The sequence below is a fragment of the Oenanthe melanoleuca genome, chromosome 27 (assembly GCF_029582105.1).
Source record: "Oenanthe melanoleuca isolate GR-GAL-2019-014 chromosome 27, OMel1.0, whole genome shotgun sequence".
In the NCBI taxonomy this organism is placed as follows: Eukaryota; Metazoa; Chordata; class Aves; order Passeriformes; family Muscicapidae; genus Oenanthe; species Oenanthe melanoleuca.
The window spans coordinates 6125119-6151176 of NC_079360.1; the positions used below are offsets into that span (position 1 = coordinate 6125119).

The following is a 26058-nucleotide window of genomic DNA, read 5'->3' on the forward strand; positions in this document are numbered from 1 at the left end:
GCTGCCACAAGCAGAACATTCTGCAAAATCTATAATCAGATCCATGTGGGTTTTAAACGTAAGCTATAAATATAGAAAGGCAGAGGGACTGGCATGCAGGGCTGCTGGGTTCTACTTCTAAACTTGCCTGCACTTGAAATGTTGCACATTAATTTGAGGTATTTTACATCAAAATTACTTATGTTTGCAACAATGAAAATATTGTAAATCACTCCAGTGTTTGGTGTTTGTTAGGAAATATTCTTGGGAGAAGACTTTACAGGATGATTTGATCCATGATTTCTCCACCTTCCCTCGCAATCCCTTCTGCCTGCTCTGTTCTCTTTCCCTTCTGCCTGCTCTGTTCTCTTCCTGCTGCTCTGTTCCTCAGGGTCCTCTGCTGTGGGTACGTGGCTCCAGCCTTGGCAGCTCCAGCTCAAGAGAAGCTCAAAATCTCCTGTGCTTCTGAGCAGCCAGACCTTGCTCCTCCAGGAGGAACTAAGGAGGGAAAATGAGCTGGTTTGAAGTTTTACTGTGTGCTGGAGAGCTCCCACGGCCCAGCACAGCCAAGGTGAGTCACTGAGCCCAGGCAAGGAGCAGCACCAGCACCCTGCCCTGGTAAACAGAAATGTTCACTTTTCCACGAGGACCAGTGCCAGATGGAACACTCACCATGCAGTAACCAAGCCTTGGCACAAACACCACACAACTGCTGTGTTTCTCAGAACAGCCCCACCAGAGCCTGAGCCTGGGTTCAGGTGTGGATGTTCAAATCTCCGCCAGCGAGCACCGAGAAACCGCCGCGACCTGCAGCCGCGCACTCGGCCTCTGCTGCTCTGCTCTCTTGTAGAAAAAACTTTATCTGGAGAAGGAATCATCGAACTACTCCTATCCTGCACGTGCATCTGTTTCACAGCCTGGCAGCAAGACAAACTGTTTGAGGGAGATGCTTTTGCACCTCCACCTCTGATGGAGATAGCATAAGTGACTCAGACACTTTTCTGCTGGGTTTTGGTATCAGCTTTCTCCCAGGGGGAAATACTCCATCTGGAGCTGGGTAGAGTGTGCTGTCAGCAATTCCTAAACTTATGATGTCACTTGGCACTGCCATTTGGATGATATCAGGCTGATATCATCGAGCCAGGCACTCGGCTCTGCTCTGTGGAAGACGAGACATGAGCAACAAGTACCAAAACCCAGACAAGCCAGGATTCAGATTTTCAGAGCAGACTGCTATTTTTAGGTGGAAACCTGCATTTCTCTCCAAATTTATTTAAACTCTCTATTTACTTTTGGGAAAATAATAATAATAATAATAATAATAATAATAATAATAATAATAATAATAATAATAATAATAATAATAATAATAACACAGTTACGTGAAAGAGAGTCTTGAGTTTCATATGAACTTACAGACTTGTTTCATGTAGACAAAAGGCTGCTCAGTTTGATGGTTGGCTCATTTTTGTTCATTTTTCCATCTTACCTACTACCAATTTTAATGTGTAAGTGCATATTCTTTTGCGATGGCTCCCCAGTTTGTGTGTGATTTGTCAGTCACAAATCCACATTCCCAATTGTCCCAGTTACTCAGAAACCCCGCTCTGACAGCAACTCCCAGATGTCTGGATAGTCCAGCTTTTGGGATTTTTGGTGGCATAAGTGTGGGACAACAGAGATGTAAACAGGCAGGCCGGGAATGTCAGAGGTAGCTGTTCGGGAAGGGAAGGGAAGGGAAGGGAAGGGAAGGGAAGGGAAGGGAAGGGAAGGGAAGGGAAGGGAAGGGAAAGTTCAGGGAAGGGAAAGGGAAGGGAAGGGAAGGGAAGGGAAGGGAAGGGAAGGTACAGCTTCTGCAGAAATCACCTGTCTCTCCCCAGAGGCTGTCAAAGCTGTTGATCTGTGCTCTCTCCACTTCCTCTTCATCTTTTTCTGGAAGATCGAGCAGGTAGGAGACAATCTAAAACAAAACAATGTGTCAGATCATGAACTCCAATGTGCTATACAAGAACTGACACCATCACATGAGCTGCCTGGAATACACAGAGGGAAGGGAAGAGTCTCTGCCTGGCACCCTGAGATCAAGGGAATATTTTTCCTGAGATTAATCACTGAACCTGCTGCCCTGTACAAGCAAAAAAAATCCCAACCAAATGTCTTGATCTGATGGCACATGAGGAGACTGGGTAGGGTCAATTCCGTGTAACTTTGTCTGCCCTGTGGAGATGACCTGGTGTGTGCAGTGGATGCATCTCCTGGAGGAGGTGAGGCTGAGAGAAGGTGTTTGGTAGGAAAGAAACTCATTCTAAAGGGAAGGGGAAGAAACAGGGGCTGCCATGGGTTGCTGGGGCTCTGTGGGCAGGACTGACGGCAGTGGTGGGCTTGGCACTGGGTTAATGGTTGGACTCACTGACCTTAATGGTCTTTTCCAACCTAAATTATTCTATGTATCATTTTCCCCATCAAAAATCGTTGTCACGATGGCAGGAGGAACCTCTCTGGCCCTTCTCTCCCCTGACACACAGTCCAGTTACATGTTCTCACATGCCCCACCTGCACTGGAGGAGCCACATAGGCAACATGTGTCCATCCACCTTATCCCTGCTTAAAAGTTCATTCCAAAAGTTTACTCTGACAATTCAAAGGCTTGTTATGCTTCCTCTCCTGCGTGTCTGCCCAGACCACAGGGATCTGTGAGCACTGGGATGGGACAGGAGGAAGTGCAGGACAGAACTCAGCACTCCAGCTCCAGAGGTTCTTTCTGAAGGGGCAGGAAAGGGCCCAGCCCTGGGTTCCTCCCTGCAGGGCAGGGCAGAGCAGGGCAGAGCAGAGCAGGGCAGGGCAGAGCAGAGCAGCAGGGCAGAGATGGGCAGGGCAGAGCAGGGCAGGGCAGAGCAGGGCAGGGCAGGGCAGGGTAGGGCAGGGCAGAGCAGAGCAGAGCAGGGCAGGGCAGAGCAGAGCAGGGCAGGGCAGAGCAGAGCAGAGCAGAGCAGGGCAGGGCAGAGCAGGGCAGCAGGGCAGAGCAGCAGGGCAGGGCAGCAGGGCAGAGCAGCAGGGCAGAGCAGGGCAGGGCAGGGCAGAGCAGGGCAGGGCAGGGCAGGGCAGAGCAGTGCGGCAGGGCAGGGCAGCAGAGCAGGGCAGTGCAGCAGTGCAGGGCAGAGCAGAGCAGCAGAGCAGAGCAGAGCAGAGCAGCAGGGCAGGGCAGGGCAGGGCAGGGCAGCAGGGCAGAGCAGGGCAGGGCAGAGCAGAGCAGAGCAGTGCAGCAGGGCAGGGCAGCAGGGCAGAGCAGGGCAGAGCAGGGCAGCAGGGCAGAGCAGAGCAGGGCAGAGCAGGGCAGGGCAGGGCAGCAGGGCAGGGCAGGGCAGGGCAGAGCAGAGCAGAGCAGCAGGGCAGAGCAGAGCAGAGCAGGGCAGCAGGGCAGGGCAGGGCAGGGCAGAGCAGGGCAGCAGGGCAGGGCAGGGCAGCAGAGCAGAGCAGAGCAGAGCAGCAGGGCAGGGCAGCAGTGCAGGGCAGGTCCTACCTCGGTGTAGCCCATGCTGGCAGCAGCGATCAGCGCCTGCTGGATGGCGTGGCTCTTCTTGAACACCCCCTGCTGCTGCCCAGCCATGCTCCAGTCGCACTGGATCAGGAACTTCACCACCTCCAGGTGCCCCCTGAGAGCGGCGTGCACCAGGGCACACTGCCCATTTTTGTCCAAATGATCCACCTTGAAAAGAGATGAAAAAACACAATTAAGCAGAATCATGACCAACCCATCTCTGCTTCTTCAGGGTTTCCAATCCCGGTTTCAAAATAACGCCACATGTGCAAAATGTGTATTTTTCTGGTAAACTATCACTTCCATGACCAGAGAACAAACATTTCCAGAGCAATGTCCCAGCCTCTGGCATTATCTTGGCCACAAATGTTTGCTTTGGGGAAGATAAAATTGCTTTTTTTAGGTTTCTTCAGTTTTCTTCAGACTCAAAGACTACAAAAATATTTTTTCCTTTGTGTCTTGAAGTCCAGCATAAAAATTCTTTTGTGCACTGAAATCATACACACTGGTATCTCCTTTAGCCATATCTACAAAAAGAAAACCAGGTTGTTTTCTAGGTATCAGTTCTCTGAGAGCCCCAGAAGTGCCTCAGCCTCCAGCCAAACACCGTAACCCGACCCCTGCGCAGGCACAATCAACCGGAATTAGAGACAGTGCCTGACAGCCCTGGAGGAATTATCTGGTTGTATTTGGGGGTATGGTTTCCACTTGATGTCTGAATACATCAAAGGGGATTTCTAGACACTATCCCAACAGGGACAGCTGAAGAACACAAGGAAGGCAGGTCAGCTGTATCCTCCTGCTAGCTGACCCCGCTGACACTGCTCTGCAGTGTACTATGCATCATTAAAAATATCAGTAATTATTATATCAACATATTTTTATTAATATTAATTCATAGAATCACAGAATGGTTTGGGTATGAGGGGACCTTAAACAACACCTCATTCCAGCCCTGCCATGGCAGGGACACCTCCCACTGTCCCAGGCTGCTCCCAGCCCTGTCCAGCCTGGCCCTGGACACCTCCAGGGATCCAGGGGCAGCCACAGCTGCTCTGGGCATCCTGTGCCAGGGCCTGACCACCAAATTACAGCTAGATAATACAAATGAGAAATATTTCATATATTATAACATATCCACCGGCAGGACTTCTGTCACTAAACTATCTCAAAATATCCAACAAAAGGAAAATTCTTTTTTTTCTTTCATACCACCCTCACATTATTACAGACAACACAACCCAGCAAGACCTAAACAATCCCTCAATCATCCTGACGTCCATCCCAAAACTACACAAACCCATACTTTGCCTTTTGAACTGAAATTAAAGATACAGAGAAACCACAAATTGTTTCCATGAGGCTCCACTTCAAAAATCAGCACAATTTTCTTCTTCAACAAATCTATTTCAACTTGACTTATTATATACAATTAAAACTCCTAACACTCATCACAAAGCTAAACAAAGAGGATTTTTCTAGGACAAGTCTGATGGAAAAGTCTGGAAAATGTGTCTCAGGGAGGTATTTAAAGAATGTTTTGTACTAGAAAAGCAGTGCTGCCATTTTAACCTTGTGAGGTTCAAGGACTGCTCCAGAACATCCCTCTGCAGGTCACCAGTGAGTGCCAGGAGGCAGCTCCCACCTCAGACCTGAACTCCATTCACCAGTTCCTGACTCTCAGGAGCTGCTGTCAGTGTGAGACTTTCAGACCCACTACACTTCAGCAGAAAACACAGCACCAAAAGCAGCCTCCAGCCTTCACCTGCTGGTGGATGTTTCCAATAAGTGTTCCATGTGCTGCCTGCAGCTCCCCCCAGGCCTGGCCTGAGCGTGGAGCAGCTCAGGTGAGCTGTGAGCAGGGTGGGGCAGCTCAGGTGAGCTCTGAGCAGAGTAAAGCAGCTCAGGTGAGCTCTGAGCAGGGTGGGGCAGCTCAGGTGAGCTCTGAGCAGAGTAAAGCAGCTCAGGTGAGCTCTCAGCAGCGTGGAGCAGCTCAGAGGAGCTTTGCAGAGCATGCAGCAGCTCAGAGGAGCTCTGAGCTGGGTGCAGCAGCTCAGAGGAGCTCTGAGCAGGGTGGAGCAGTTCAGAGGAGCTCTGAGCTGGGTGCAGCAGCTCAGAGGAGCTCTGACAGAGCCTGGCTCCCTTACCTTGGCACGTTTCTTGCACAGCAGCACCACGATGCTCAGGAAGCCCGCGGCAGCCGCGTAGCCCAGCGGGGTCAGGCCGCTCTCCGAAGCAGAGTCCACGTTGGCCCCAAACTCCAAGAGCAAAGCCACCATCTCAGCATATCCCAGGTGAGATTGGACACACAAAACGGGGGCATTGTTCAGAACTTCTGTCCGGTAATTCACGTTGGCACCTCCTAAAATCAGCAAGCGACTGACCTGCAGGGGAGGAGAGCTGATGGTCACAGAACCCAGGGCCCTGGTCGCCTCCCCAAGCAAACAGCCAAGGACATGAAATGCTCAGTAGAAACATCTGCCCCATAGCTGGTCCTATTTGATGCAGATGGAGCAGTTTCAGCAGCTCCCAAGTGGCTATGAAGTGTCTGAAGGGTGCAGCCACCCTCTGTTGTGGAACAAAGTTACCCCAGCCATGCTGCAGCAGCTGGGGCCATGGCAGGGATGAGGAACCAAAACCTAAGCCAAAGCCCTTTACATGTCAAGTTCCAGCATCAGTGGTCGCATTCCACATCTTTGAGAAGGAAAATCTCCATTTTGCACAGGCACAGACTCACTGTTTGCTCATTGCAACCAAAAGGAGATCCCTGGTCAAAGCAGCAGAGTTGATGGACTGACCCCAAATGGTAAAAAAATCTCAACTGATGAAAGGCCTGTCCTCAGCTTAGGACAAACACCCAGCAGGCTGCTCAGCCTGGCCAGGACACTGGCACGGCTCCAGTGAACACTCTGCACGGTCACTGCCCATTGCTGGAGCTTCCTGGGTGAACTCTGAACCCCCAGCTCCCCCCTCTCCCCCAGTACCTTTATGTTCGGGGTGTAGAGATTTCTCAGAGATGCCAAAGCCATTGAAAGACCTTCAGTACTGTAGGAGATCCAAAGCCCTTGCAGGATGGAGGAAGATACCCCAACTTTTTTACTCAGACCCTGAAAAAGAGAAAGTAACTTAGATCCACCCTTACAAATCTGCTCAGTTACTCTGGGCAGATCCTCATGGGTCTCTGGACTTCAAAGGACTTTCAGGACTATAATGACTACACACAAGGTAATGTGACAATCTGCCAAATCTGACCTTCACAATCAATTAATAAGCTTGCAGAAAACTATTTGTAAAGGTAATGCAGCCATCTCCAAGGTCCAGGAAAGGCAGGATTTAACTGTGAGTAATTAGATCCATCCAACATCCTCACAAAACGTCATGTTAAGGAGCACAGATTGCTGCTTTTTTTTTTTCTTTTTAAATAAAGTACACTACTGTATACAGTAAGATAAATTCAGGAACTTTCAACCACAGCCTGGAGCAGTATACCCTGGTATCTTGTACCAGATTGTCTCCAACTCTTCTAGTCAGTGTCAGGTTATACACAATATATCGAAGGTCTAACGTATTTTCCAGCATCCCAAATTGGCAGAGCGTAATTAAGCAGGTTTCTCCCTCCAGTGGAAGGAGCCATAATTTCCCCATAGCTGAGAGATGAGAGCCAACATCTGGATGGAAGAGCAGAGGGGGGGCGGTGACTCCAGCAGAGCCCTGCATGAGCATGCCCTGAATGCTGCTGCTCTGCTCCTGATTTCCCATGAAAGCCTGCTGATTCCATGGAAACTGCACAGGCATCTTTAACTGCACATTTAATTCTGGTTTGACATGCAAACCCTGATTTCTGCTTTCTTGCAGGCCAGGTGGTCACTTCCACTCCTGCAAAACAGCAGGCTCCCAGTTCTGGTTTGTGTGACTGGGACTGGGATGATGCTGGTGGAACAAAACCAGAAGCACAAGGTGGGATTTGCTTCCTCTGAAGGAAGATGTGTGGGAATCATCATCCCAACCCACAGCTGGACTCATCTGCAACCTCTAATTCCAGTGTGTGCAAGGTAATCTGCAGCATCGCCCTAGCTATCAACAGATTTGTCACTTGAAACGGTTTTATCAGCAAAAAAAGCAATAGATTAGACAAGATCTTATAATGTACTTGTTTCCTTAAAATTCAGGGAGCTAAACCAAGAAAAAGACCTGCTTGTGTTGAGGGAAAAAGAGTTCAGGCATTTGAGCCACTGTTAAATGCTGCTTTTGAAATGACATAACACAGGACATTAGAGGTCAATATTAAATTTCATGAACTCAGGAAAGGTGGAAAGGGAAAGAAATTTTATAATAAATGGCTAAAATAATTTAAAAATAGTTATACTACTATCAAGCCCACAAATAAGCTCCCTGAATCGCCATCAGAACCAAGGAAAAGGGTGGATACCTTGAGAACAGCCCTCTGAAGATAATCCCGGATGCTGTAGAAATGTTAACTGTTGCACTAGAATGCATATATACTTAGATATTAGTGCAAGACATAAAAGGTGACATTCATCCTTTAAAGAAAAAGTACATTCAGCTCTATGATCATTCAGTCACCATTCAGGCAAAAGCCAGCTCTATTTCTCATTTTACAGACTGTATCTTCCTTTTCTAATTCCCTCTTCAGAACTGTGGAGCAGAACGAGTCCTTCAACAAAAACAAATCCCAACTTCTTACAGTATCAACCAAAATATCATCAGTGGTTTCCACTTCATTGGGACCATCCAACACGAGACCAGTGTATGACCTGACAATTTGAACAATTTTTCCAGCCCCCACCACCCCATAGTTCAAACACTTGTTTTTTCCTGTCCTGTCTTGAATGAGAGCTGCCAGCATCTTTCAGTTTTACCTGATGGCCTCCTCTGCTATTTGGCCATCAGCAGCGTACAGAACCCCAGAATTCCAGCCTGGTTTGGGTTAGAAGGAACCTCAAAGCCCATCCCATTCCATCCCCCTGCCATGGGCACTGACACCTTCCACCAGACCAGGCTGCTCCAAGCACCACCAGCTTCTGCATTACTGACATTTCAACCAATTTAAGATGAAGTTAAAGCCTTCTCTTTGGCTGATTTGCAAAACATACATCAGCCTGAAGTTTGGGTCCTGTTGTATCACAACTGCACATTTCTCTTTGTGCCCTTTTATTCCACTCCAGGCTTTTCAACTTGGCTTTCTATATGCTCCTGTTAAGACTGGCAGCTGATTTAAAAGACTAAAACATTTGTACTTTTCCTTTTTTCCCCCCGCCTAAACTGTTTGAGGATGTTTGTGTTTAAAAGATAAGACAAAACCATCAGATCTCAGCCAGCAAGTTAAGATGGAAACCTGAAAATGTCTTCCCACCCTTGTGTCAGGTCAGCACTCTGTATCTGAGCATCACTTGCTTTTTTTACACCTGGAAATTCCAAGTGTTCCATCACCACCTTGCTAAGGTCCAGTGGATTCAAACTAGGAAGGATTGGAGAAGGATAAATTTTCTTCTCTGTTTTATCAAAGTTTGCTTCTATACCCATCAGTACTCCCTGGCTGGACAAAACATGTTAGCTCTGGTCTAATATTCTCCTGGCTTCCTGATGGGTACATAAAATGAAATTATAATGGCACCAGCCCTCCATAAATACCTTTAAAATTAGGATATTAGTGTATGCAGAAAGATCTTTGTGTCTACTGCTGTAACATGGCAACTTGAGGAAAAACACCCTGAACTGATGACCTGACATGCTCCCTACTTGGCAGGAAGTCCATGGCCACACTGGTAATGGCTTCAGCAAAAGATCAGCCAGAATGAAAAGCCTGAATGGAAAAATGCTTGTTTAGAAACAAATACAGGCAGTAACAACTGGCAAAGAGTCTGTGCATGTACTCTTGGAAATATTTCTTTAAAGAATGCTCGAGACCTTAAATATGGTCTGCAATATTCCAGCCTACTGCCTCCTTCAGAAACTAATGCAGCTCTTGTTTCACTCAGTAAACATTCACAAATCCTCTGCAAACACTTGTTAAAATAAGCAATAAAAATAAATCTATTCAAGGGAAAGCAAAATACTAACTTACAATTTCTAATCCAGCTAACTCAAAGTCTTTTGAAACTTTGTAGTTCTTGTAAACAACATTTTGTCATGCTTTATCTGTCACTGTGACATTGGTCTTCCTGCAGTGCTGTAAACCCAAGGATTTTGCTGAGTGATGAGGAACAGAATGAGGAACATTTGTCATATGCTAACTGGCATTTTCTACTACTGTAAATATCATTCACTTAAACCTGGAATCTATTGGAAACTTATCCACTTAATGAAAATTTGTCATTTGCTCAGAGTCTGAATCTCTTTTATCAGTTCCCACTATGGACACGTGAAATGAAAGTTTGGAACCAGATTTAGATGTGAATGGCAGCTGAACAGTAGTGACCTCAGGGCTGAGTTTGGCTTTGGGAATGCAACTGGGAACAGGAAATGGATCCCCTGAGGAGTAATGCTCCAGTCTGGGGTTCCTCCCTTTGGCTCCAGCCATCGTCTTCCCAAACAAGGAGACTTTGCTGCTACACCTGGTGGGGAATCTGGCACAGGGAATACAATAAATAAATCCAACAGGACTCACACAAGGCACAATTCATCTGTTTACTCTAGGAACAGAAACCTGAGTGCCAAAACCCTCAAGTCTGTAAAATCATACAGAGATCAGATGAAAATTCAGCCTTGTTTTCACTAGTGTTAAGCAACCACAGGTCCCAAGAGCTGTAAGAAAATCTGTATTTCCTGTGACCTTACAAATCCATCCTCTCATTCCCACCTTCTGGTGCCTGGGCCAGCAGGAAGAATCATTCTTAGTTTATGGGTCATGCTGATACTCACATCCAAGTTTGCCTTTCAATTACCCAGGTCTTAAATGTCTGTGTGAAGAATAAGATGGACCAATCAGCCAATTTCAACAACCACCAGATTTTCCTGTAACAACCTAAATTTTGCATTAGATTCTTCAAAACTGCTCCTTTTAAAAAATGTCCTTTTTTCTAGGTGCTGCCACAGGAGCTATCTCTCAGAGCAAGAAGCGCCTTATGGCAGAAGAGCAATTTTAAGTAAGGAGGCAATCTGAATTTAGTGTCTGAAAGGGCTTAATCTGAAGGGTTTCTTAGGTACCACAGCCAATTTTCCAAAGCTCACTTCCACACTCTTCCACACTCTTCCAGCAACCCCAGAACCAGAGGAGAGCGAGTGCTGCCAGTGCTGCAGGTGAGGTCAACCTTCATCTGAATTTTTGTTACCTTAAAAATATGTGCTTTGAGAATGTGATGTCCCAGTTCAATGGTCTGCTGTCTGTTTAATTTTCCTTCTTGGCGGGAAAACCAGAAGGCAAGTAGTGTGTGGCCACTCCTAAAATCAGAAGAAAAACTATGTTATTATTTGTTCTTAGACCAACGAAACAACTTTTGAGGACAAAAATCCTAATCCTTCAACCACATTCAGCTTTGGGAAACAGAGCAGGCTGAATTCTCACTTGTAAACCAACAAGTGATTGCATCCTTTATTACTGGTGATCACTGACAGCTCAAAACCCCCAGACACTGGCAGACAGCAAAACCCCTCTGATATATCTTCTATGAGCAGGTGCTAGAAACACCAGAGTGCAATGTCATGAAAGCTGAAATGTTACTTTTATAGTTGCAAGGAGAACCACATTTGCAAAGCATGTAACTAACCTGAAGTCACTGGAAAATGCCATATTCACAATATCCACACTTTGAGGAAAATGTCCTTTAAATTACACCTGCACTCACTACCCTGTGTGAAACAACTTTATTTCTTTGTAAATCTCCCTCTAAAATCCTTCTTCAGCTTTTCCAGTAATAAAGGTGCTTCTGGCAATGCCCTACCAGACTGACAACCACAGCAAATTAACTGAACTACACAACAAGTTCTGTTTAAGGCAAAAATATAGTAAAGCAGACAATAACTTCTGTTGCTAAAGGTGGTTTTTACTGACATTTTTTTAACCTTTAAACACTTAGGGATTTCCATCTTGTAGCACTGCAAGTTCAACATGGCTGAATCTTCTCAAAGATGTGAGAAGATGATTCTCCAGGGACACACAAAGCACACACAGTGCTACAGTGTGAAGCTTTAATACCATTTCTGGGTGAGATCAGCAAACACCTGCTCCTGCAGGTGCCCCAGGCACACGTGGGTGCCACAGCAGGAGATGCAGGGAGCAGGGCAGGAGCCAGAGAGGCTCCACACTGGGACATCAGAGGTCTGTGTGATTTTTTTTTTTTTGGTTTTACCAACAAAATTATATTCTTCCTTAAGCCCCTGGCTGCTCCCAAGGGAGTCTTTTTAAGCCACTTCATTTCTAAGAGTACATGAAAATGTGACTGCACTAAAAGCAATCAAACCCCTTCCAGCCAAGGAAAATAAAATATGATATCAGCTGTGGCTTTAAAAGGGCTTTTAAGGACGGGAAACGTTATTAGCTCATCCCTGTCGGGTAAAGCAAAGAAATACTTTGGATGGCCAAAGATCTAGTAAATATTACACAAGATAGAAGCTTTCACAGCACTGGGGATTTACCAGTTCATCCTCATTCAGGGTGAATTACCGTCCATCTCAAAATAAACTCAGAAAAAAAAAAAAGAGTGAATGACTTGTAATGCCCTGGCCAGGTTTTTGGCAAGGTGCCCCGTGAGCCCTGCCAATGAAGCTCCTTTTGGATTGGTAACACATGGATTTGTGTGAGCAGAGCCCAGAGATACTCTGTCAGCCCTCGTGGTGCTGGGAGGACAAATGTGCCTGCTGGAGGAGCAGAATGAAAAACAAAACACAGGTTTTTATTGACTGACAGTGCTTTCACTCTTAGGGTGACTCGGCCATAAAAAAAATGGAACCCTCTTTTTCTGCCTGTCAAGCTGCTCTCCACACCCTGGCCTGGCACATGGCCTGTGCCCACTGCTCCATGCTTCCCCTGAATGGAGGAAAAGCCTCTCCAGATGTGACTGTGCCCATCACAACATGGCTGGGATGCTTCAGCTGAGAGCTGAAAATCCATCACAACCCCCAGAGCACAGGGCACTGCCTCCAATCCCTGCACCTGTGCTGTGAGAGTTCTCCAGACAGCACCAACAGAAGGGACAAAACATCAAAAGCTGGAGCAGAAGGGCCCTGAAGGTGGTTCTAGCAGCTTGTTTTAAGCCCAGCCTGCTGCCTTGCCTTCCTTTGGCTCTCCCCCTCCTTGGAATGGGAGAGAACATCAGGACTCCTATTGGAGAGAGACAAATGCTTTTGGTGGTGACACTGGGTGACCTCTGGGAATGTTTGTGGGAAGGAAGAGGAAAGAGAGCAGAAGGAAACAATGGACCAGGAAACACAGCTGGAAGTCAAACAGAATGGCAAGTGCTGGACTGAACTCAGCCCCATTCAGTGGGATTATGAAAACCTGGAATTGCTGTAATGCACTGAGTCCATCCCAAAAAATCATCAGATTCCCAGGTGCTGCGAGGGGTTTTGAGAGGGGCTGAGGGTTGGTGGTGCAAGTTCAGGAACCTGCAGGTCATGACAAGGGTCTGGAGTGACAGATCAAGGGGGAACAGCTTCCCAGTGACAGACTGGAGGCACAGATCAGACATCAGGAAAACTCTGGGAGGGTGGCAGGCCCTGGCACAGGTTGCCCAGGGCAGCTGGAAATGTCCAAGGCCAGGTTGGACAGGGTTTGGAGCAGCCCGGTCTGGGGGCTGGACTGAGTGGCCTTTAAGCTCCTTTCCAACACAAAGCATTCTAAGGTTTATGATTCCATGGCTCAGGGCCATCAGCTCCTTCCCTTGCTGGGGCGATCCTCAGGCAGGGGATCAGGAGCTGCCTCTGCTGCTCCCAACTGCACAAGGGCTCCAGCCACAGTGTTCCACATCACAGCAGAGCCAACAATACCAGCTTTCTGCTGGTTGGTGAAGAACTCTTTCAGAATGTTTAGGAAGGCTCTGAATGGATCTGTAACTGCATTAATCCTAAGCATGAATTGAAAATTCAGAAGCTTCTGAGCTTCTCTTTGCAGCTCCCTCCTGGCACACCAGTCCAGCTTCCACTGTCAGCTCCTAAATTGCTTTTCAGCTGCAGTTGGAAGGGTATTTACCTACATTCAATTACAGACATGACTTTGGTGTTATAAATAAGGCATGTAGGAACTACTCCAGAATAAAGTACAGTATTCATGAGTAATACTTTACCTCTGCAATGCTTCCCAGACCTTGACTGTTGGCTGCTGGATAAATACTTGTTCTGCCAACATTAATTGGAAACTAAACCAGACTGCAACTGCACAGGCTGTTTTTTTTCTTTAATACAGCAGAGTGGCAGTAATGATTTCACATCAAGGAGCTCAGTGAAATGATATGCTTTGAATTTCACCACTGCAGAGTTTATCATCAGAGATTTTTCCATTTTTAATGTAAGATTTCTTTTTTTTTTTTTTTTTTTTTTTTTTTTTTTTGTGAAAAATTAATAGCCCTGCCAGCTCAGCTCCTGCAGCTGTAATCTGCTCTTTGTGCTTGTATCAACTCCTGCAATGGTAAGGAGTCTGCCTAGATGGGCACGTGTGCATGTACCAATGTGCATGTACACAGTGTGCATTTAGATACGTAATTATACATGCACAACTATATACATATATGTATGTAAAAAAGACAGAAAAATGAGTCTCTGATCATTCCAACATCCTACACTGCACGAACCAGTGCACACCTACAGCAGCTCCAAGAGAAGAGAGCCCTCTAAGAGAAGGCTGCACATGAGGTTATGTGGAATTATGGAATGGTTTGAGTTGGAAGAGACCCTAAAGTCCACCCAGTGCCCCCCCTGCCACGGCAGGGACACCTCCCACTGTCCCAGGTGCTTCTAGCCCTGTCCAGCCTGGCCTGGGCACTGCCAGGGATCCAGGGGCAGCCACAGCTGCTCTGGGCACCTGTGCCAGGGCCTGCCCACCCTCTCAGGAAAGAATATTTTCCTAATATCCAATTTAAACCTACTGTCTGTCAGTTTGAAGTCATTCCCCCTTGTCCTGTCACTCCATGCATTTATAAATAGATGCTGGATCTGATCTCTACACAACTGCTCCCTGATCTACCCAAACATGAGTCACACACAGCTCTGATGCAGAGCAAGAGGATGCAGGATGTTGGTACCTCAAGCACAGTCCCCAGGTGACTCCATTCCTCATGTCACAGATGGAGAAGGACAAAGTCTCACTGATAAAATACTGGTGTGCCCAAAGTGCAGTGAAGAAGAATGATTAAATACAAAAGAAAATATTAAAAGCTTCCAGATCAGTACATCATCAGGTAAAAAAGATTTTACAGGATTTAAATTTATTGCAGTGTTAAGTCATTGCAGCACCAGAGTAAAAGACAAAAAATTATTGAGGATCAGGCCTGTTCACTTCTGAACCTACTGAAGTTCAAATTCCCTGATTTACACCCACATCTCCCTTCTTCCAGCTAATCCCATGAAAACATTCCAAAATCAAGAGATCTGACACTGTGCCCAGTCTTCAAAAGATGTGTATTCACATTTTCTTCAGCTCTGCCAAGTGTAGTGTCATAACTGCAGTGCAGAGACTGATGTGTGCTCTGACACAGCCCAGAGCCTCCTCCCTTGCAGAGATCTCTGCGTGTCTGTCCTACAAAAAGGCCAATCTCAGCTCCAGAAGCCCCTCTTGAAGGAACAGTTTATCCCTCAAATCGATTTTTTTTCTAATATAGTTTCCCTCTGATGTTGTAATTGCAAATTAATTGGAAGGAATTCACATTATTAAAAAAATTCAAACAAAAGAGCCAAGGCTACTCTTCGCTGCACTGCTGGAAGATGATTTTGCTCTAAAAGTGGGCTGTAATATTTCAGGAATAAAATAACAGGAACAAATTCAGTAACATTTCTTTCTTTGATCAGTTTCTGGTTAACTCCACTCCTCTCTTCTTGGTGGCTTAATGCCACAGGATGCATTATTCTGTGAATATTTTCTTCCATTTAGATGTGAAAATGGCCCAGCAGACAGAAGTTTTAAGTCCAGAAGTAAAGAAAAAGAGCAGATTTTATGAGGACAATATATTCAACCCCCTGCTGCAACCCAGTGCTGAGGTTTGCATGTCTAATGAGCCAGTGAGAACAGGCTGCTCTGCTGATGTCCTTTGTGGTGGCAGTGAACACATCTGCTCTCCATCTCATGTGTCATCATTTAGAATCTCTGCATTTTCTCCCTTCCCTTCCAACTGACACTGCAGCTGCAGCTCTGACTGCAGTTCAGGGGAAAACCTGCAGAAAAGTCACTTCATTGCACTGCTAAATCCCTGGTACAGATCCCCAGCTGGCTACCAAGGCCTTTACTCATTTATTTTTGACCTCCAATTTCTGCAAGACATTAGAAAGAAACTGCAAGACAGCTGGAGAGAGACACTTGACAGGTGGAATGGCTTTGTAGTGCCAGAGGGCAGGCTGAGATGGGGTGCTGGGAGGAGACTGCTGCCTGAGAGGATGGTGAGCATGGTGAGGATGTGAGGATGTGAGGATGGTGAGGATGGTGAGGATGTGAGGATGTGAGCATGGTGAGGATGTGAGGATGTGAGGATGGTGAGGATGTGAGGATGTGAGGACGTGAGGATGTGAGGATGTGAGGATGGTGAGGATGTGAGGATGTGAGGATGGTGAGGATGGTGAGGATGTGAGGATGGTGAGGATGGTGAGGATGTGAGGATGGTGAGGATGGTGAGGATGGTGAGGATGGTGAGGATGTGAGGATGGTGAGGATGGTGAGGATGGTGAGGATGGTGAGGATGTGAGGATGGTGAGCATGGTGAGGATGTGAGGATGTGAGGATGTGAGGATGTGAGGATGGTGAGCATGTGAGGATGTGAGGATGGTGAGGATGTGAGGATGTGAGCATGTGAGGATGTGAGGATGTGAGGATGTGAGGATGTGAGGATGGTGAGGATGGTGAGCATGTGAGGATGTGAGGATGTGAGCATGTGAGGATATGAGGATGGTGAGGATGGTGAGGATGTTGAGCATGGTGAGCATGTGAGGATGGTGAGCATGTGAGGATGGTGAGCATGGTGAGCTCCTCACACAGGCTGCTCACAGAAGATGTGGCTGCCCCACCCTCAGCAGTGTCCAGGGCCAGGCTGGATGGGGTTTGCAGCACCTTGGTGCAGTGGGAAGTGTCCCTGCCCATGGCAGGGGTGGAACTGCATGGGCTTTGAAGTCCTTTCACCACAAATCACTCCATGATTCTCTGACTAGAGTGAATGTCCTGAGATGCTGGAGATGTGGAATTTGCATATGGTAAGCTTCCTCCACTCATTTTGTTGAGTTATTGCCTATTCTTTTTACATTTCAAAATGTACTGGGTTCTAAGTCATGCAATCAAATTTTTTTTTCTGGAAGACATATGGCAAGCCTAAAAGTTGTATTCTCAAAGTCAGCACTCCATATTTGGTGAACATATTGGGTTTGCCTCACCAATTTACTGGAGGACATGATGATGGAGTCATCTCTGTGGTTCACAAATATGGCACTCACTAAATATGGCTTGAGGGGTAAATTAAAAGAGTGAGAAATGTACTCTCATTGCCGTGCAATGGGTGTAGAAAAGTTCTGCCCCAAATGACAGCTCAGCCTCCACTTCTACCACACTCCACACTTCTGCCAAAATTAGAGCTGTGGAAATGATCCTGAACTACCAGATCCCACGGCGAGCTGACAATTAATTGCACTAACTGAGCACAGGCCCTGCACAGGCGCAGCTGAGCCGCAGGTGACAGCAGGATGGGCAAGGACAGAACCCAAGCTGATGTGTTCTGGTGGCACGTGGCAGCCAGCCCATGGCTGGGGGTGACAACCTGCTCCTCGTGGCTGTGCTGGTGTGGCCAGTGCTGCCTGGACCTCTGCCTGGGGCCCTCAGAAAGCCCACTGTGAGCTACAACACCTGCAGAGCTCCAAAACCAGCACTCTGGAGCAATCAAAAAGACATTAGGAGAGGTCATTCCAAGTGTAAAGCAATGTTAAATAATGATGGCAGCCCCTTGAGAGCTGGTGCTGCTGCCAACCAGTTTGGAAAACCTGATTATTCCATCTCTGGCCCCACAGTGGCACTAGTGGGCACTGCATTATTTTTAATTTTCTGTCTAATATATAAGGAATTCAAATAAATTCTAAACCCATTATTCTGCCTCACCTTGTATTCAAACAATGCCTTTGCTCTGCTGAGTAAAATCCATCCCTCGTGAATGTGGAGAAAACAATTAAGACCTACCCTGGGTTTTGGTGAACACTTGATTATTTCAGCTAACAATCAATCTGAGTGTATTTTAAGAGCTTTTGAGAGCCTTATAATAAAAAATAGAAAGAAAATCAATTAATCCATGCACCATAATGCCCAAGTGAGCTCCACATGGAGGACTGATCTGGGGGTAATTTTTAAGAAGATGTGCAATGCAAAGACCAACTCCTCATTTAAAGCTGTTTGTTGTATCCCTGAATTGTTAGAAATATCATTTTCACCAGCTTCTTTTTCTTCCAACTTTCTAAATGAATTATCTTTACACTGAGGACTATTATTTGTCAAGCAGATTCAGCATTTCATCAAAATAAAACAAAACCTCCTGATTTTGCTCTAAAGCCTTCACTCTATCATTTTGCTGGATAATACATAAAAACATTAATTTTGTGTAGGAAAAGTCTCCACTTGCAATGTGGAGAAAAAGGAAAATGTAAAATACCTATGGAGTCTTGTACTGAAAGACAGCTCTGCCAGAAACCATGGCAACTCAGCTGCTGGATGAGAGCTGCAGCCTCCTGCCTGCATCACTGCTGCACGTTCATCCACACAGTGAATCCTCATCTGGGGCGTGAGGAACACATTTGGTTTATGGATGTAGAAGAGGAGGGAGGAGGTGAGGAAATGGCCTTGCTGTGGGTTCATGAAATGCTCATCCTTCAAAACCCCCTGTCCCAGGAACAGCAGGAGCAAGCCTGTGCCAAAGGCAGCACCTCTGCCACCTCCCATCCTGCCAAGCTCAGTCCTGCACAGGTCACTCCCTGGGCAGTGTGCCCATGCCCTGCCCACCCTGCGGCCAGCAGTGGCCAGAACTGCTCCAAGGACTCAGGGAGATGGGAGTGACTGCCTGAGCAACAGACACCTGCATGGCAGGCCCTGAAATTAAGTGAGCTTTGGCTTCACCAAGCCAGAGGTGAAGATCTAAATGCTTCATTTTGCTCTGGTCCCACGGGTGCTGGGCACAAAGAGCCTCTTCCCCCAGCCACCAGCAGCACACACAACACTGGCTGCTCCAGTGCCACCCTGAGACACAAAGCCCAAACTGAGATACTCATACAGGCAACAGCACTGAGAGTATCTTTATCCCACCTTAGCTTTCCTGAGCAAGAGAGGAAAATCTGGGAAGGTGCTTCAAAGGCCTGTGTATAGGGTAGAGGAGCAGCCTGGAGAGATTCACCTCATGCAGCCTTGTCAGTGCTGGAGACATCTCCTGGGGAGCCATCACCCCCAGATTCCTCAGAACTCAGCTGGAGCAGACGCTCCCCAGGCACTCCTCCTCTGACCTACTGCAGCCTTGAGCTCAGGATGAAATGAATCATTCTAATTTCTCTCCTCTGACTATAAAGCAAGTCTAGACAAGTAACTCAGATGCTTGCACTTAAACCTGGATAAAGTAATTTCACTTCTGGGGTCCATATCTGACTACAGCTCTCTTACTGTCTTGCCAGGACAAATAATTTCTGTCTCACTCACAGACCCTTCAGCAGCAGCACAAGGGTAAAACATTTTATTAGAGCTGTAAAAGCATGGAAAATAATTGCATAGAAGTTTCTGATTATGTCTGGGAAGAAAGAAGCACTGCATTAGAGCAGAATTTAGATTTAGAAATATAAGTGTAGGAGGAATGTGCAGTAAGAACCATTTTTCCCATGCACCAGTCACAAAGGATTGAGTCTTTCCCTAAAACGTTTTATGTTTTTTGTCAAGGAAGCCATTTGGTTGATGTGCTGGCCTGACAGGCTGGGGAGGTCATTACTGCAATGCTGCCCAAGTGTTCTGACAAAAGCCTGGCTGTGTTAGAAATGGAGGGGCTGGCAGGGGCTCCTGTCTGGGCAGAGCAGTGGTGAGGACATCACCCTCCAGAGCCAACCCGCCTCTGCCTGGGACAGCAAACACACCATGGGGGTCAGAGAAGAGGGTCAGCATCTCAACAGGCTAACCAAGACCCCAGAGCTGTTTTTCTTCAAAGTACAGAAAAATGTGATAATTCCTGGACACTGTGCTCCTCCTCTCCCCTCCCCTCTTTTCCCCACTCCTGAGAACACGAACACTCGCTCTCACCAACAAAATCTGGGAGATTATCCCAGCTGGGATATAAGTGGACACAAGGCCCATTATTCCAATTTCCTTGATAATGGTCTCACACCTGGACAGTCTGTCAGGGTCAGTCAATTAAAAGCAGCTTCACAAACCCACATTTCACTCCAAGGCTCTTCTCACAGGGGAAAACACCAGCCTCAGCAGCCTCACTGCTCATGTACTGTCAGGGCAGGGTCACACTGCTGCACAGACCATAGGCCCCAGGAGAGCTCTCTACAGTTGTCATGTCTTCCCAATTCCCCAGTGAGCAGAAAGAAATCCATCTGGCTGTGAACAAACCAGATGCAGACAAATTTGCACAGGCTACTGCTGTGAGCTCTGTCACTGGCCAGCTCCGCTTCTCTTCCAAGAAATAAAATGAAAAATAATTACTTAATTGTTGCTCAGGGTTTCCCATGCTCTGAGCTCTGTATCAGCTGGACAGGAGGATTTTGAAGAGTGTCATAGCTCAGGGATCCCTGTCTATTAACCACTGGATTGTATCTGGTTTCATTAGTTACCATCAGAGCATGATGCAGTTAGTGCACATTATACACATGAATATGGTATGTATGGGCTGATCCCTCCAGTGAGAGCCTGCTGAGGGACTGGAACTTCCTTTTGCCTGTGGGAAGGAGCTAAGTCAGGTCAGCTCTGTGGGGATACCCTGTTGGCACAGAGCATGAGTGGACCCCATAAAGCCACCATTAATTTCCCCACATTAATGGCATATATGAGATGGAAAGCGATACCTGAAAATCTCCTGAACTGTCTTGAGGGCAGGATGTGTTTGTGATGCTCAGAAAAGGCAGCACCAAACCCAAATGCTGAGCAAAAATCTTTCTGGTGACATGTTGAGCAAACAATTCATGCCTTTGTGCTGATTCCATGTTTTGTTTCAGTGCAAAACCATCTAAAATGCAGCACATCTGAATTTCCTTCTGAATCTGGTATTCTGAGAGTGCCTTTTCCCAGCACTGTGAGGATGAAGAGAATTTCTGGACCCACAGTCCCCAGGTCACTCAGCCACAGGCACTGCTCCCACCCACAGCACCCAATACATGCCTCACCCACCAGTGAAGCACACTGCACCTGGATTCTATTTTTAGGGTAATGATGGAAAGCAGTGATTTGGAAAGCAGTGATTTTTCTGAGTTGCTCGTTCCAGGGATCACCCTGGCAGGTACTGTGTGATCAGTGACAATTGCCAGGACCACTGGCTGCTATCCCCTCACCAGCTGACAGCAAGCTCTCCTGCAGCCAGGCCACACTGACCCAGAGGCAGCAGCTGGGAGCGACTGGGGTGGAGGAAGCACCACTCAGACACTCACACAGGGTAGGACAGCACTGACTTCCAAGTAAGGATATTAAATAACTCTAAATGATCTGAAGGCACCTGCTGCTGTGAGAGGCTTTACCAAGGGCTCACTCAACGGGAATATTGTCAGAACCCAGTAAAAACGAGAAGATGCCCATTGGGAGGAACTATTTCATATTTTTCTACTGCAGCCTGTTTACCTCAAATTTAAAGTGGTAAATTACTCTGACACCACTAACGGCCACAGCTGCCTTGATCAGCCAGGTGCTTTCCAGCTCCAGCAGATACCATGAGATTGTCTTCAGACGGGTCACTGACACATCCTTGAACCTGTTTCCTTGATGATTACAATCACATTTCAAGAAATGGGCAGAAAACTGGAGTAAAATTTACGAGGACAAGCTACGAGAATTACAGTCAGATCATCTGCTCCCACTTGTCACTAGAAACAGAAGTAATGTTGTTGACAGAGATCATTGGGCTTAGAGAATACAAATCTAACTGTGATTAAATTCTGTTCCCTGTGCCCTAAGCCAGGAAGTCAGCTGCTGTCAGCACAGGGATTATAGATGCATTTACAGTCCAAAATCACTACAGAACAATTCTGTCCTTTGTTTGCAAAAAAACATTTAGTAGAACTACAAGGAACACAACTTGGAAAAGAAGTAACTGAAAAAGATGTATCCACACTATTAATCTCTCCACTTCATATCTTCCACTTCCTGTGCTTTTGATACCTTTGGAGAAATGGACAATGATTCCCCTCCTCCAGGACTGAGCTGGCAGGAGTAACCTGCTCCTGGTGATAACTGAGCTGGACAGCCTGGGGCCTCCTGAGGAACAGCTCATCTCATTCCAAAGGTGACTGTTAGGTTTGCCAGGTCAAGTGTGTGCCCAGGGGTGCTTGTTTCTCTCCATGAACAACATAAGGACCTCAGCAAAGAATGCAGAGTTACAGTGTACATAGAGCAAATCTGGGTAAGGGCAGCCTTGTGCAACCTTGTAAAATAAAATTATTCAGATAACAGTGCAGAGCAACACACTGGAAAGCTCTGATTTCTCAGAGCATTTGCTTACCTTGGATCACAAAGAAACTTGGTTTTTTCACCTTCTTCCCTCCAAATAAGCCATTCTCGGAAAGAGGGATGAACAAACATTCGTGTCATGTCTCTACGTTTGATAAGAAACATAGAAAGGTTCTCCATCCTCTGCTGAAAGTCCTCCCACTCCAAAGTGCCCTCAATGTTACCTGCATTAATGGCCTGAAAAATATGTTCATCTGTTAATGGGTGCAGAGAAGCCACTGCTACGTTCAAGAGAGGCATGACCCGCTCAAAGGAAGACTGTGTTGGGAACTTCATATTGCACTGCAGCAGGTACACTTCAGACAGGGACACTGGCACCACTTTGTAGCTGGAGCTTTTTAGAACTAGGTATCCTTTCTCTATGAGATCAAAAGTAAGTTTCAGGTATAGGTAGGACCCTTGGCTCAAGGTCTTGAGGTGAGAACTGAGTTTGCCAAACGTAGTGTTGTCCATTTTGCCGTTGAGCGAGATGTTGTTCTGGATCTCTGAGCTGCTGTGTATCCGATGAAGGATGTATGCCTGCAGGTCCTGGTCGATGGCTTCGTTCTCTTCCAGTCTATCCAAAAATATTCTGTGGAAGGGCAACAGCTTAATTATTTCCTACAAAGAAAGAAAGAAGAAAAGATACTTATGCTGGCAGCATTTACTATTCATTAAGTAAACTTATTTTCCATTACAATAGCATGTTTGAGACTCCTTTGAGACCTTCCACGAGGGCAAGAACACAAACAGCAGTTTCTGCTCTCAGGGCCTCACACTCTACTCTTTCATCAAGCAGGTTGTGTGTGAAATATGACTGAAATAAAAACAAGGGACACTGTTTTTAACAGTATATCCATGGAAAGGGATGATAAAGTCACACAGAGCACTGGCCTTGTTATTCATCTCCCCACCAACCATGGATTGACCTCCCATCCCTTCTGCTGTCCTGTCAGAGGGAATGGACATCCAGATGACAGATCTGAGGCCACGAGAAACTTGCTGAAGCCTAGACCAAGGACCTCCTTGGGAGCATGCTTCTACATTCCACATCCTTGTCAGGACAGACAATACTACTTTCCAGTGCAAAGCAACTATGTCTGTCTGCTGCAGGACACAGAATGCAGGGAATTCTCATCTACTGAACACCCTGATTCAACATAAACCAAACATCATCAAAGGCCTCTCCAAAGAAATTCTTGCCTCATGTGCTCTCAGCCACTGTGAGGAGAGGAAAAGTGATGCAACCTATCTGCACAAGGCCGACTCCAGAAAAGCCTTAAGCTCTCCAAAGAAACAGAGGGAGACACAGTGTAAACTCAAGCTGCAGTGAAGACTTTAGGGATGCAAAAGCCCTAAATAAACGAGAAATTCAAGCCATCAGGATGCAATTTACTTACAAAAAGATTTCTTCTAAGTGATATTTAATTTAGTACGTTACTGAGCAAAAACGGACCCCAGCACTGAAGAGCAGTCTGTGCTCTCCTGGATCTTGGGAAGCAGCTGCCATTCCCAGTGACAAGGACAATGTGGGGGCTGGCTGCCCTGAACCAGGCTCAGCTCCCTGCTGAGCTCCCACACTGCTCACAACAGTCTTGAGCTGAGCACCGTCCCGGTCTAATCAGACTGAAATCATTGTGGGTCATGCTGAAAGGAAGGAAGATCTGCATTCCTTTGCCCTTTCACATGGAGCTGAGGACGTCCTTTAGCTGCATGGCTGACAGACAGCAGACCCTGCCCTCCCAATGGCTCCATGGGTCAGGGCCCATTGGCACGTGAGCTGTCTCAAAATGATCTCAATGATTTGCTGATGAACATTTATTGTCAACAATAAGCAATGATGGATTAGACCCTTCCAAAGCTGTAGAGTGAACCTGGGAACATGGACATAAATCCAAGAAGAAAAAAGCCAAAAGGATAACCTGAAAAAAACGGTCTTGAACAAATCCAGAACACCCAGTAAGATCTTCTTTCCCAAGTCCATCAGGACAATGACACAGTTCATCCCTGTCTGGGGTCTCAACGTACCTGTAGACTCGTTCTGACTGTCACTACCAGCTTCAGCCAGGAAGGGAATTTTCCAATCATCTTGCTCAGGAACGACACTATGGTATCTCCATAATCTGGCTTGTGAAATTCAGCCTCATTTAAACCATCAATTAATATAATGAAATCTTCATCAGGGATCTTCCTCTCTGAGAGAGAGAAAAAGCATTTATTGGAAAGGCTAAAGAAGCACAACCACAATGCACTGCAACGCCACTACAGAGTTCAACCATGACCAGGTATTGCCAAAGAAGTAAATAACCACAGCAGAAGCACTTTTTTAATGACACATTAATTGCACATTGATCTTTACAGGTCATCTCGTTCCACCCTCCAGCTGGGGACAGGGACATCTTCCACTAGACCAGGGTGTTCCTACCTGGCCTTGAAAATCCTCCAAGAAGTAAATCATGGACTGTTTAAACAGGACTTTTTTTTGCTGCTGGAGAATACAGTAACCCAGGTGATGCTGCCAATGCAGTCATTTTCTCTATGTCAGACACTGAGAGCTAAGTATGGCTTTACAACTAATGATAGAGATAGTTTTGGACTTGTACCTTAAAGCTCAAGGGGTATCTTCTCAAAGGTAATTTTGCCTATTAAGACTCAAAACCAGGTGTAAGATGTGAAATCTGAGTCTATTGATGGCATATGCTACTCACATGTACTACAAATCCTGAACTGTAAAGTACTACAGAGAAACTCCTGCTAGCAAAAAGTCAATATTCCTGGCAGCAGGTCAGTTTTTCTCTCTGATTTTAAATTGCATCAGAAACTCTTCTGTAAAATCCTAACACAGAATGTTCATTGATGATGAGAGGTCCTTGTGGTATTCCAGGGAGAAGAGACATGTGCCAACACCGTGTGTTTGGGACTGCTGAGCATCCTGTCCTTGCCTCACGCACTGTAATCATACACATGAAAAACATGGAGTTTGCACTGAAATTACCCTGGCTACCTTTTCAGTTAACTTCTCAGTAAAATTTTTAGGTACAGTAAAAAATTTACTTTATTCCTCTCTGAAATCTTAGAGTGAACATAGTGCCTGAGTTTTATACCCACATCTCATGTTCCTCATAAAGCCTAAGGGAGGAGAGAAGAAAGCATGGAGTAGGGGAAGAATCAGAACTTTGTCCTCCTATATATTATTTAGATTCCTTGACATTAAAAATCTATCTATCTATCTATCTGTCTATCTATCTATCTGTCTATCTATCCATATTTATCTATCCCATGTATTTGAGAAACATGAATCTAACTTTCCCAGAGATGTTCCTATTAACACCTGTTCAACAGTTTTATCCCAGTAGCATTAAAGCTTCAACAGCACCTTGTAAAAGACCCGCTGATATATTTATAGAGTCTTAAATACTATATATTTTAGAAGCAATTTACAGATATTGTTCATCTTGTTAGAGAATACTTGGTGCAAATTAGCTCGCCAGCACTCTCAACCAGCAGGTTTGAAAAGTGGAAGTCCTGGCCAGTGAAAAAAAGTTTAATATAAAATTTTTTCACCTCTCAGAATTTAGGGCAAGATGGGGGTCAACCTCCTTGACAAGGAAAGTAAGAATCCTCAAGAAAATCTCTGAATTCAAGAGCTGAAACATCTCCCAAGGAGCTACTGTAATAACCAGGAATTATTTTCCTTTAGAGCAGCAGTTCCTAAAAATGTATCCTTTTTCTCTTTGCA

At 46.1% G+C, this 26058-nt stretch overlaps 1 protein-coding gene and 1 long non-coding RNA gene across 8 annotated transcripts in view; one reads left to right on the plus strand and one right to left on the minus strand.

The window, feature by feature from the left end:
* The window catches only part of TANC2 (tetratricopeptide repeat, ankyrin repeat and coiled-coil containing 2), a 160174-nt gene that overhangs the window by 19185 nt on the left and 114931 nt on the right, over nt 1-26058 (minus strand). For all 7 annotated transcript variants that reach the window (XM_056512115.1, XM_056512113.1, XM_056512112.1 and 4 more), the window contains 7 exons: nt 24348-24514; nt 22333-22940; nt 10810-10918; nt 6502-6624; nt 5665-5901; nt 3500-3685; nt 1846-1939 (listed from right to left, as the gene is read on the minus strand). In XM_056512115.1, coding sequence (XP_056368090.1) covers nt 1846-1939; nt 3500-3685; nt 5665-5901; nt 6502-6624; nt 10810-10918; nt 22333-22940; nt 24348-24514 — 1524 coding nt within the window. The remainder of the gene's footprint in view (nt 1-1845; nt 1940-3499; nt 3686-5664; nt 5902-6501; nt 6625-10809; nt 10919-22332; nt 22941-24347; nt 24515-26058) is intronic.
* On the plus strand, nt 10562-13980 carry LOC130264109 (uncharacterized). The gene is made up of 3 exons (XR_008842420.1): nt 10562-10623; nt 10735-10782; nt 12399-13980. It is a non-coding gene; the product is annotated as an uncharacterized LOC130264109 (long non-coding RNA).